The following is a 14,025-nucleotide window of genomic DNA, read 5'->3' as shown; positions in this document are numbered from 1 at the left end:
ATTTATGCAGGCCAGATTTTTTCAATGTAGACATTCGCATACACAGAATTAGGAAATCGTCCATACTCCCTGGATTTGATTTTGACGCGCGCGACTGAACTTTGCGAGCAACAATGGCCTAAAAATGTTTATTTTTAAGACGTAAACTGGTTTGCAATTGGTCTGGGAAAAATATGCTATTACGCTACAAGTGCACCCTATCCGTCAGTCAGTAACTGACACATTTCCAGTAGGATACTGTATTTGCCGATATTTTTAAATTCATTTTTTTTTTACGGTCAAAGGCGCCAAACAAATTGAGCCTACATTACTTGCTTAGGTCTTCGATAATTTTGGTTTCAGGCCAGTTTTGGACAAGGCGTCGAATTCTCTGGCGTTTGTTTGCAAATGAACACTAATTCGAAAAATTTAACACTATGAGACCGATGAGTATGTCTCCCGTTAAGGCCCAGCCATTCCCTAGATAACAGATATTTCTATGACGTTAGTTTGCTGCATGGTCGTATCTAGCTAGCGCGAATATGGGAAATATTCCAAACTGCGGCTCTTATATGTTAAATGAATGATTTTTTTTTCCTGTTCCTCTAACTATCCACGGTTGTCGTTCACAAATTCGACTTAATTAATACCTGTGCCGCATGTGCTGGTCCCTTCTGCTCACATTTATGTATATGGCTATCGCTAAATACTTTAAACGCCCATTGAAAGGTCTGGAAAATCAGACGACCATTCGCTCTCGCCCATATCCAAGCAGTTTTTCATTATTTTGATTACCATCGTCGTACCACTATTCGTTGACGTCATTTTCTGTTGGCAGTAGTAATAAATATCGATTCATTATATAATTACGCTGCAAATAGAAACTATTCGAACAATAAAAACACGTTAAAGTCTCACAGAAATCGTTATCGAGCGACTTTCGAACGGGTCGCGCCCAACGCCCCGAATCCGTACGCCAAACGACGCTATTCAGCCAACGGCTGAAGCGAATGGTATCGAAGCCCACCCAGCACAGTGTGGCAGTCTGGCACATCAGTTCCATGTACATCAGTTCCGCGGCTTGTTCAAATACCTGTGCCAGAAGAAATGTTCGCTTGGTGTTTAGGCATAATACTAGTTGGCTGCATATAGTCATCACGGGCAGTATCCACTGGATGATGTAAACAAATGTCAAACAGAGTATAGCTGCGTCTCAGGCTAAAGAGAGTGCACAATCAATGAATGATTGATGATTATTGCAAACGGGTGAACAAAGACATTTGTTGTATTGAAGCTTATGTAGAAGCTATGCTATCATAAGTAGCTCGTTGCAGCCTGTACAGACATCATGAAGGAATCTGACGTTCTCGCGGCCTATGTGGCATCTGGCTAGGCCGGTTTTGTTCGACACGACATCGGTTTGCACATAGGTTCCTCGATGACTTCACATGCCTTGGCAATTACAAGTTTCACGGGGCTCCGCTAGGAAAGATTCGCGCGTGGCGAATCTTTCCTAGCGGAGTCTGGATACTCTTCCGGAGGCGCTTCCTATGGAAGCGACCAACGACAGTTCAACTCGGACTACTTATTAATACAAATGTATTTTTCTATAAGCTGTTGATTACCCAAAAATCCTGTTTTCAAAAGTATTATAATTCAACATAATGCCGATGCCACACGTTATACAGGACCTCGTTATACTTCTATACCGTTTCGCCTGCACGAATCAAGTTACAACATGGCTCTTCCTTTATCAAATACTGAAACTATAAATGAGACAGAGTTCACCCGGCTTCTAAGCACCGAGCAACAGAGATTCTAGTACTATAGGCGGTAAAAAAAAAAAAAAAGATAAACGAGACCAGTTTAGGGCTTGATGAGCAAAACAGAAATCTATAATAAAAAATAGAGAATGATCAATGGCTATGTTAAGCGACTGCGTCTAGAAGACTATGAGACCTACATATAAAAAGTCCGAAACAATTAATAATATCACGAACGAACGAGCACCGCTTGTTTAAACACGTCGGCGGTTTTACACAGTTAAGCCTACGAACCCTCGAAAAAGGTCAGATTATTTACCTTTCCCAAGTTAGGGTTTAATTTTTGATTTTTAGTTACCGATACTCTGTGTCGCAATAATCTTTATTGCGACACCTTGTATTCTCACTCATATTACACCTGTTGTTACTGTAGTTTAGGGCGGGGTGGGGGGTGTTATTGTTACAATAATATATTTTTTTTACATTTTTTTATATTTTTTTAACATTTTTTTTGAGGGAATTCGCCTGTTCTCCAGGATACGGGAAAGAAGCAATTGCCACTGCACTCGAATACTCGGAACTAGAGAATAAAATTAAACTGTACGGCATAGATTAGCAGGAAAAGCTGCGTCTCAAGCCTGTGATTACGAGACTGTTACGCATGTACGTTTTTTTTTTTGTGAAGACATTGTGCAAATACCGACATAATCCGTAGTCAAAGGATTGATAACTAGTGTAATTTAGCCTTTTTAGTTTTTAACCTTAAATGAAGGAAAAGCATTATCGCTGTCCATCGACAATACCATCTGTGTAAAGAGCCTATGTTTTTATTTTAATTTCAAAGGCCACTGAACAGGATTTCGGTAGACTAACCACGAACAACAATCTAGAGTTTTACTTGTACAGTTGTTATTGTTACTTGTTGTGTTGTCTATATAATAAATGCCAGTAACATCTCACTCCTTTGGTACTAATTTATGCTGCCGAAAAGTGCTACGCTAAATTTAAACTTTTATGACTTCTATTGACAACAAGATACACATATTTTGACTAATAACGGACGTTTCCATCTTATTTCCAACTTTATTGCATTTTAGTGTATAGGGTGAAGTATCACAGAATATAAAATTGAAGAGAGCAATAAGAAGAACAGAGCGGAAGGTCCACAGACTGATTGCACCAGAAGTAAGAGAGAGGATATCAAAGAATGTAGTCCATGCGTATAGTTGAGCTTTGGTTGATGCTTGCCGTTTGTTATCTTATGCTTTCTAGTAGTTATCTTTCTTAATAATTTAGCCGCCTAATGCGCACAGTGGTCAAGTGACTGTGACACATCTTACTTTCCCAGATTTCCAATTTGTTCAACCGTAGTAGTGGCCGGCGCCGTGGGCGATTCCGTACCCGTAGCCATGAGCGATAGGGGCAGCGTGGGCATATCCGAGACCATGTCCATATCCAGCAGCGCCGAGGGCAAGAGGAGCCTTAGCGACGACGGGGGCAGCATAACTGGCATGGGCGGCCAGAGCAACAGGCGCAGCGATCGTCTTGGTGATGGCCGCAACGCCGGGAGTAGCGATCGAGGTGGCAGCTGCGGCCTGAGGAGCGGTTCCCGGCTCGTTGGTCTTGATCGAGGCGCGGAAACCGTGTCCATCGGCAACGTAGTTCACAACACGCTGGCGTCCGTCAATATCAGTAAGTCCGTACGAGCCAGCTACTCCCCAGGGGTTTCCAGCCTCCGATCGGAAAGTTCCGCCGGTGGCGTGTTTCTCGTTATAGGCAAATTTGTAGTTGCCAAGACCATCCTCGGCACGCGAACTCAATGAGGAGCCAGTGTGGAGACCGATACCGTGTCCAACGAGACCAGCGTAAGCCGACACAACGAGGGCGGCCAAAACAACGAATGCTTTCATGGTTGCTTATAGTGAGTGAGGTGGGTGTGTTTTCATGGTGGCAAACCTCCACAGTTATATAGCGGAGTAACCCGGCCTTGAAGACGCACCGGCTGCAAAACACTAACCAGCCCATTGGAGGCGGGGGGCATTCATAACTAGAAAAGCCACATGCTGCGGCTGCTCAACAGCACGGGCTGCTGTGTAAGCGCAATTGATTCTGCTGCTCTGACGTCCATCGTCCGTTGACCACACCACGGGCGCAGCGTTCTCTTAGCGCCAGACTGACGCGCCAAACGGAACCGTCTTTCTTACATTTTCTGGCTTATCGTCCCAGTTGGGGCAGGGTTAGTGGCATGAGAGCGAAATAATAATGAATATATTTCTCTTAGCGGCAGCGGCAAACAAATACTTTCGAAATCAGATTTCCTCCGGTTTTTTTCGTCGATTGGTTCGGAATGCAGAGCTGTCACTATCCGAAGTAAGTACTTCTGACAACGGCCTTCTGACAAAGCGAAGGCACGGAAAAAGACTAACTAAATTTAACTTGAAAGTAAACCAGTGATCAGATGTTTATATATTTGGAGAATTAACTAATACAACGGGTCGTATATTTAATGTATATATTGTACCTAGTTCATAGGTGGCGGAAAGGTTTTAACTGCAAGTTACCGAGACCATAAAAAAGGTCATACTATACTTATAAACTGTTTTTGCTAATAGATAACGAACGAGTACAGCATTTTCACTATCAGATCGGCCAATTCTTTAGACGAACTTTTCCCTGAATTTCCATTTTAGCGATCACGAAAATCAGTTGGAGTAGCGCAGTGGGACATAACCTACGCTCCCGTTACCTTTCAGCTCGCGGACTAATCCTGATAGATGAAGTAAATTTTAAGCAAAACACCGATTAAGCTATACAAAGCAAAATAAAAATAGATATTTGTTGAGCATACGCATGGTTATGTGCACAACACAGTCAAGTTCGATTCGATCAACAGCGTTCATGGAAAAGTTACTACAGTTTCTCACACTTAAACTTTGACTATCAGAGTTTTTTGTAACCCTGGCCGAACAATGACCGCGCCAAGGTCGCTTATACAGTAGGAGATTCCGTGTTGAAATAAATGGCTGAGCGTGCCATATGCTTGAATAGTACAAATGAAACGCTGGACGCTGACCTGTACCGCTCAATACCACGAAGATGATGATGACAACGGTGAGTCATTAATGGTTCTATTGCACTGGGTAGTCACTATATATGCTTTATTCTAGGGCTTAACTGGCGCTTCTCGAGGATTCACGGCTTCTGTGCCGGGCATCAAGCATAGTCAGTGAAAGGCCGTTTGAAGGTAGACCGCTTATTCCTGAAAGTAGCGGCGATATCGGCACCTCCGATGGCTACGGGTGCAGCTTTCGGGTCGGATCCAGATTTGAGCTAGCGATTTCAACCGATGCCGCTCTAGGTTCATTTGTAGATATCGATGCTCGGAAGCCACGAGCATCAGCCACGTAGTCAACGATGCTTTCTCGTCCATTTACAGGATGCAAGCTATAAATGCGCTCAGTGATGCCAGGCGCATCCTTCTCAGCTCGAAAGGACTATCTATCTTATAGCTACAACGATAACCGCTAGCCGTATTCTAACTGTGACTTGGAATCGATACATGTGATACTTTTACATGCTGATGAGTCGTCCCCTTTATTTATTATGCACATCGTGTTGCCAAAAGCCAGCAAACCCTGCAAAAAGGCAAAAACCACATTGTGGTATATGAGCGTAAAGAACTTACTGTCACGGCGTTACCACAAAACTTGTCCAAGTTAATACTGTTTTTGTTTTAAAATATCGGGGACAGAACAATAAATACAATTAACTAGTTCGTCTAATGCAGCATCGCGTCAACGAGAGTTTTCTTTTAACACGTATCTCGATATTCAATACATAAGGCACATAGGCAAAACGGGCAAGTCCAACGTTCCTCATATGAGTTAATGATTTCTGGCAGATGACACCTGACGAGTTCGCATGATTTTGGTCCTCACTTAAGCAGAAGTTACTTTTCACTATCATTAGACAAAGAGATACGCCACAGATAGCAGTAGTTGACGTACGTAGGTACAAAGGTGGAAGTGAGAAGAATATATATATATAAGATGTATATATATGTATAGATAGACCGCAATTGTCACAGAATGACCGCGATCCAGTCACAGAATTTCGGTCAAAGCGAACACGACGCGCATATGACTTCACAAAGGTGAAATGTTTATTTGTGAAGAATGTGCTTCGTGGGTCACTAACGGGTAGCCCGTTACAAGCATGAATATTCAGCAGGGATTAAACGATAAACCGTCCACTAATAAATAACACTGATCTAACCTTCTAATGTAATATAGTGTTGAAGCTTTAGGTTTTCATTTTTACTCAGTGTCCAGTACCGATAAATAATATATACGGGCTAACAGCGTAATAAGATCATAACTGATATACGAATAAGACATTAATTTTTGTTAGAAAAAAGATGTCCGCTTCTATATCGGCTTCTTTCTATATATATATATAATATCCTGCCTTCGACGGAAAGTACTTAGAGTAGTTTTTTTTTTTTTCTTTATTCATTATCAACGGTTAGATCAATTTTATGCCAGCATTACATATTTTATAATATATTTTTCTCTTATTTACATTTAATACAAGTACATATAACGCGCATCGTTTATAGGGTCTTCGCATTGACCTGTGCCAGTAGACTATCAATCCATACTCTACTGAAGAATGTCTGTGAGGCCGTTTAAAGCCATAGCAAATGATGGGCCCAGCAAGTAGCAAATAAGAAGTTCAATAGGAGCAATGGCATGTAAAAGCTCAACTTTCAACATTATTATTATATTCAATTACAGCTGTATGGTGTAATAAAATTTTATTAATAATGTACAAAAATAAACGGATCCTGAAGCCAATCTTTGCTCGGAAAACTTTGCCATAATATAGAGACAGCCGTTAAAGTTTTTTTTTTCAAGGAAATAATAGTGCGCGTATTGTGTCTAAATGGAACTACAGAGAAGATAACTTCAGAGGTAGTATTTCAATATATCTAGCCTTAATCGCAAAATTTCATACAAATTTACTATAACACAACGATATGTAACGGTTATGAGTGAAATGAGTTCGACTGGGTAGTGCCCGATTTGTACTACTATTCTGAGAATATTTTTGGCATACCACAGATTTCTGTTAAAAAAAAAAAAGTAGATCCGTCGAAAGAATTACATCGCGTAGAGAACGTCTTACCTCCATGTTCCTTATTTAGATTTTATTTACGCCCTTGGCAACATGCCTAATTCTACGATTCGACTACCTACTTTTTACTGGGGTATTTTGAGTAGCAAATATTGCGTTTAACTTTTTAACGTGCCCAGTAATGTCTAGCCAAGGAAACAAGCTAGGGGCAACGTATTTTTTAGTATCTCAAAGTTGCTTCTATGTCAGGAGCGAATCTATATAAATAAACGTTTTTCAAGCTATCTAGCGAAAAAAAGTTAGGTGACCGTGTTTTAGCATATCTATCGATGACCTACCAGTTCTTATATTCGATAATTTCGATACAAATATAGGTACCTAGGTCCAATTATAGATATTTGCACATAGATACCTAATATAGGAAGACACGCGCTAGCAAAATAACATGCTCTCTGTATAATTTTTAAAAATGCCTTTTAAAAGTGTACAACAAAGATCAAATAATGTTGAGTTTTTTTCCCAGTAGAAATCGTAGTCTTACAGCGTACTTCTATGGTAATATATATCATACTACTGAACCACACTGAAATTCTATAGTTTTATCGATGCAGAAATATTAATGTTAACTCAGGTGATGGAGATACCCCTGAAACTGTTCCAGATATCTGGAAAAAAATCTTCGAAGACTGGATTTTTGTTATAAATAGAGAAGAGAAACTAGAGTTTATCATCAAATGATTAACATGTGCCGATAGAATATGGTAGTACAAAAAAAAAATAGTTTTTATTTTGTCACTGCACTATGTCTCTCAAATAGATGTGACGAAAAAAAGGGATTCGGAGCGAACAGACAAGTTATCGTTCCTTCGTAACAATCCTTCATAACACTGACTCTGTATATATCATCAGAAAACCCTAAATTATGTCAGTATGTTACGTCTATTCTCTTAAAATAAAGCCGTTAATGCATCTATCATATCTTCTTAACCTATTTGCAAAGTTCTTCCCTTTTTGTGAGATGATTCTATGACTTGAGCATACATTTTGCATTATTTTGACTGACAATAAGCCTGCTCCTGCTCTAGAAACTGCTCCAGCAGTAAAAGTATGTACTGTTGATAGGTTCTCAAGACACTTTTCAATGCTTGTATGGTATATAGGGAAAGTTCTGTGCGACAGGCTATACGAAGAGTTGCGCCATGCAAAATGCATATAAATGGCCACCACATGGCTAAACTCTATCCAATCAGATACGACCCTTTTAACGAAAACGGATGAGATAGGCGGTAATCGTATGAACGCAAACTGGCACTGAAATGGATTTCTCCAACGCAGACATTAAACGTCAGAAACGAGTAGGTATCTTCTGGTGCTTTGATTTGAAATGGGGGTTTTGTGGTGATGCGAGGGCGGAAGAGAAAATGGGCGGTACGATGACAAGCATTGCATCGTTTCCCTCTTGTTGTCGGTGTGGACAAAAAGAAACCATGTTTCTTATAACAAGCCTGGAACTGGATGAATGTGCTGGAAGGGGCAATAAAACCAATCGTATAATAAATGTAACTGAATGGTCATCATTAACTAAAGCTTTCTGTTGTTTAAACAGTATGACAGAGGAGTTGTTTATTTCTAGTCGGCGGACTGAGCCAAGCTCACGATACTTACGGTGGTTGGATAATAACATATTTAATAATAATAACAGGAAAATAACGAGGAAACATTTTCGACATATTCATGTAGCGAGCTGGTCTGCTATAGTTGACAGCAAACTCAGCTCGTCACGACCATAATGCTTTTTGTGTGTAGTAGTCCAGGATTCTCACCGGAAGTTATTACACGAGCTTGCTTCTGCATAGTTTTCTTTCAACTTGTATTTTTAGCGTTTGAACAAATCATCTCTTCGACAAAGCACCAAATATTTGTTCTCGTTAAAAGCTTTTTGAGGCTTTAACAAACTTCGGAAGCGACATGGCAATCCATAGAAACGGTGAACTTTAAACCAGCACTGACGACCTGCTTATGGTTACGGCGGCAACGTACTCGAAGGGGTGCCGATAAGCCATCCAGATCATGTCGTGTTCTGTATAGTAAAGAGGCAGTGTACAATGTCCATGCCAATCCACTGTCACCTACAAAATAAAGTTTAGTAGAAATACTTACTTTAACTTAATCAAGTTATGCACACTTATATACATATGAACTATTTAAAAGAAAATAGCTTTCGAATTATGCATGTGCCAGTCAAGCATTTATTTATATTGAACAAAAAATAATGCTGGTAGAGGGCAATTACAACTATCCTGATCGCTTGTAGCCGTTATATAACTGCATTAAAAATGTGACATTATCAACACCACGAGCTTTGAGCCGATTGGTTAGTGTTCCCGTTTCAACATACGCCCGTATGGGCTAAAGGCAAAGGAAATGAGTCCGCCATATTTGTGCAACGACCAGTCTAGCTTACCCAGTGCGGAAATTTTGAGATAAGCTAGTTGTTGATCGGCGTTTGCTTGTCAGTAGGATTCATTCGATTGAAACAATTTATCTAGAACGCTACACAGCCTGAGTGAGGTTTACTGTTAGAAGATAACACGAACATACTTCCTGCCGTCCCTCATTAAAACAGCTGTACTTAATTCAGCAGAATCCCAATCAGGAGCGGGGGGGCGTGAAACTGTCCCGGATCAGTTATCGTTGACGGTCGCGGATAACTAGTAGAGTACAGAGCTATGAAGAGTTCTTAGTTTATGTGAGTCTATCTCTTGCGATGTCTGCAACGACCAATACGATCTTACAGGTATATCTAGCAGACGGATTACATCGTAAACAAATCGTCCCCATCGCTGCAGAAAATTATCTTTTTCTTTGCTTAGCCTAGCTAAACCGGCAGTAAAACGAGTGGTTTGCTTCCATCCCTCCAAAGATCTTCCGAGTCTTTGGCCAAGATTATTGACCTCTACGGATCGCTTTTGTAACCGTAACTATGCTTACTTAGTATTACTGTAGATGCTAGAGGTTTCTTCCTTGAACATGCAGAGATATTATAATTCTATATCTAATCTCTAACGGAACAGTTATCCTTACAGACCGCAAAAATTAATTTTCTGTCGAGTTTCAAACGACAAGGGCACATAGATCGGTACAATCTCGTCATCGTCACTTCCGCGCTTGGCGCACATACTATCGTCATAGGTAAAACTGACAAAGCTCAATGCCAGCAAGGAAACAGCTTGGTTTTTTCCACCTCGTTCAATGCTATCGATTCTGCGCAACAGTTTCTTTTCGTTTCGTCATTCTATTCGAGATGATAGAATTATATAATTTAACACACGATTCATATATATATATATATATATATACCTTGATCGTCACGATTCCGCTGTACGCGACAGTTAGTCTTTTACCATTCCCCGATAGTTTAGCTAACATCAAAAAAAAAGCAAAGGATACAGATGTTTTTTTTTTCGAAAGGAAACGATTCTAAAACGAAAGTTATGACGTCACCGCTACAGCTCAGCGGACATACATATACGTTTAGCTTAGTTAACGTAAAGTTAAATGCAAAATGGAGAAAGATTTTCACGTCTCGAATTCGATTGCTCCTAATTTCACCAGTACCAATCCAAGTATTATTTGTATCAACCAATATTCTAGCATGATACATCATTCGTTTGTACTAACCTATTCATCGTAGAGTTTAAAATCGAAGCTGCTAAGATAGCAATATTTCTCCTTTATAGAGAAACCAAAATCAACGAAAGCTAGTTAGTTGAGACGCCACTGGGAAAAATCGTAATTATTACCTTGTTTTTTTTTTTGGTGTTTGTGATAGAGTCCGACGTGAACGAGCTGACATCTACAAAAGAGCGTAAATCGCACCTTGACTGTTGTATAATAACGCCCAGTTTATGTGCGGTCGAAATTTACGTCGAAATAGCGCCCAACGCGTGTTATTGAAATAGATATTTTCCTTAAAAACACTAAAATGTCAAAAGCCATTGCACACAACCTTACATAAGAACTGTAATTAAATAGAAGAAAATCACAGCCGTTATTGGACATGTGAAACATTTACAAGGAGGAGAAGCGCTTATTAGCAACATTTGTTTGTTACTGCTTTTGCTCTAGTTATAACAATCGTAATAGAATATTTGCTCGGTATTTACAACAAGTTACCGTAACAAGTCAGACCTTTAATTTACCAGATACAAACGCTTTTAACTTAAACAGTTATTCGAGAACTTGCATGATTCGCATGGCGCCTACAATCCATACGGGAGTTCGATTTTTTTGCAATATTATTTTCTGCTACGAAAATACAGATCCTTTTTTCGTAAACAGGCGTCATTTTTATTAAAAGCATATTCAAATTAATAGCAACGAGCTTCGAAATTACCCGCGGTGTTTCCTAGTGTATTGTAAAGCCCTTCGAGAAAGTCTTTTACCACAAGGCCAAATGTTGATTTAATAAAGAGATGACACAAAAAACATTTAAAATCTCGAGTTATTAGTGTTTACTAACTCCTATCTATTTCATATTCGAATTCAATTTCTTACCTAAACAAGGCCTCTGTCAGTAAATATTCGTTAATATATTTAAGTTAAGCTTATTTGGGGGATAGTAAAAAAGGGACTCTTTACTAAGCTGACCTGTCTAGCGATGCTTTCAATTTTATGCTGTTTGTCGGTACACTGTAACATTAAAACGCTTACTAATTTAGTACAATATATTAAAAATAAAGTCCTGATGTCAAATGTCGAGCAAATGTTGTCCGTGGAAGCATAGGGCCATGTAAATCAAGCCATTTCCTAATTTGTTTAATTTGGATTTTCTGTGGTGACTATGAGCGTTACGACATTTTAGTTTTTCATTTAACGTTGTATTATAATGAGTTGTTTTTGGTCTATTCGTTGTACCAGTCGGGTAGAATGTAAAAAAAGCTAAATGTGAACCGTAATTGCAAGACATAACTTCAATATGATAGGCATTTTATACAAATTGCTTAATGATTCCTTTTTAAATACATCATAGAGACGAGGACGTGAAACCAACCATGAGGCATATCCTTCAGAACTGTTCTATGCTATCGGACGTACTATGCGTACGCTTTATAGCTTGATACTAGCAACCGCTCAACTTATACAAGGCTACGTATATATATATATAATGGCCGCATCTCCCTTTGAATGAACGCATAGTATGAACTTGTCAACTCACTTCTCGCATAATCTTTTTGAAGTGTTTATTGGCATTCTGGCGGACGCATACGGTCAAAGTATTTTCGAATTTTTGGCCAAATCACAAACTGTCTTTGTAGACTAATATCCCGAGCCGTGGTAGCCGATTCCATGAGCCACCCCATATCCGTAGCTATGGGCGATAGGGGCAGCATGGCCATATCCGAGACCATGTCCATATCCAACAGCCCCGAGGCCAAGGGGAGCCTTAGCGACGACGGGGGCAGCGTAACTGGCATGGGCAGCCAGAGCAACAGGCGCAGCGATCGTCTTGGCGATGGCCGCAACGCCGGGGGTAGCGATCGAGGTGGCAGCTGCGGCTTGAGGAGCGGTTCCCGGCTCGTTGGTCTTGATCGAGGCACGGAAACCGAGTCCATCGGCGACGTAGTTCACAACACGCTGGCGTCCATCAATATCAGTAAGTCCGTATGAGCCAACTACTCCCCAGGGGTTTCCAGCCTCCGATCGGAAAGTTCCGCCGGTAGCGTGCTTCTCGTTATAAGCAAATTTGTAGTTACCAAGACCATCCTCGGCGCGCGAATTCACCGAGGAGCCGGTATGGAGACCGATACCGTGTCCACCGAGAGCAGCGTGAGCTGATGCAACCAGGACAACGAAAAGGATGAAAGCCTTCATGATTCTGATTAGGATTAGTTGTAGACGGTGTCGTACGCACCGCTCGACAAGTTTATATAGCACCGCTCCGACAGAAAAGGAATTATCGCTCAGTATCGTTGCCAGCTCGTCGTCTAGCGCTAACCACTCCTAACTAAAAGTGGTTACTGCCGATCCTCATTGTCTACACAGGCGTTGACCATCGGAGCGCTCCAAATGTATGTATAGTGGGAAGGCATTTGTCTGTTCATCTCGAAGGCATTCCGAAAGCGTAGCCGTCACCTTTTTCCATTCATTATATTATTATGCAGCCGTCCGCCTCGTGAACTACTAGTGATACGTTCCGGCGTGGAATTTTCGTTTCTGAAATGTATTTATAATCTATTTTTTTAATGTACTGTAAGAAATCGGTGTTTGGACATGTGCAAGATCCTTACAATTCACCCTTGAGTTGCATATTCATCAAACGTTGTATTTGGAAATTCTTTAAGTATATATATTTTTCTTACTTGCTTCAAGTACGCTGTGCACGGGCAAATTATCTATCCAGAAAAAGTACTATTGCGTTCTCTTGGTACAAATATCAAGACAGCATAGCAGTGCCATGCGCCCGTGATAGGTTAGTGGGCAGCGTCTTTGCGTACTAGTTTTAGGGCCAAGCGGCTGTGTACAATAAATTCGGACATACATGCCCTAGATTTCGTGCTTGGGCTGGCCGTATCGAATGGAAAACTCGAAGCATTTCATTGCTAGAAAAGTAAAGATGTGCTTCAGCAAGGTGATAGCGGGGGGCTCTCTGATGCTACACGAAAAAGGCAATTCTTCGAAATTGTTCTCGCAAAAAAAGACAGTTAGTAAGTGTGTAGCTCTAAAAAAATCAGACCTGTGACTCTACAAGGAACCTCAATCGGCAAGCAAATCCTCAAACTACTTCAAGATTTCGCCAGCTAATTATAAAAAAATTGTTACGCAGTATTGACGTCTACCTTTACAAAGGCGGTATGACTGGATGGTGCGTTTCTGTCTACCATGCTGGTAAATTGTTATCTCAGTCAGCGCGGTCAATTAGAATGTTCATGTACTGCAATGACGTTGAAAATACCAATCAACGTTTATGTTGACAATAACAACTGATTGGAATGCAGCTAAATCTTTCGTAACGGTAAACAATGATATAGCGACATTTTGTAACGCATCTCTTTAGCTAGATAGCGATGTATTTGAGTTGAGTAAAAATCTGTTTTACAGATGCCAAGGCATGGTGCTTTGCTTTTTGGTCGCGCAAGGGATCAAT

The 14,025-nt window shown here is 40.5% G+C and overlaps 1 protein-coding gene across 1 annotated transcript; it reads right to left on the bottom strand.

The window, feature by feature from the left end:
- Positions 1-2,784: 2,784 nt before the first annotated feature.
- Positions 2,785-12,788, bottom strand: LOC111246540 (uncharacterized). The gene is made up of 3 exons (XM_086982944.1): positions 12,199-12,788; positions 10,758-10,858; positions 2,785-3,660 (listed from the first exon to the last, which is right to left on the bottom strand). Exons 1-3 carry the CDS (start codon positions 12,750-12,752, stop codon positions 3,104-3,106), a joined length of 1,212 nt encoding a protein of 403 aa, XP_086839070.1. The 5' UTR covers positions 12,753-12,788; the 3' UTR covers positions 2,785-3,103.
- Positions 12,789-14,025: the final 1,237 nt, after the last annotated feature.

This window comes from Varroa destructor, unplaced genomic scaffold (assembly GCF_002443255.2).
Source record: "Varroa destructor unplaced genomic scaffold, Vdes_3.0 BEIS01000003.1, whole genome shotgun sequence".
Taxonomy (NCBI): Eukaryota; Metazoa; Arthropoda; class Arachnida; order Mesostigmata; family Varroidae; genus Varroa; species Varroa destructor.
This window is presented reverse-complemented; position numbering and strand designations above follow the sequence as displayed.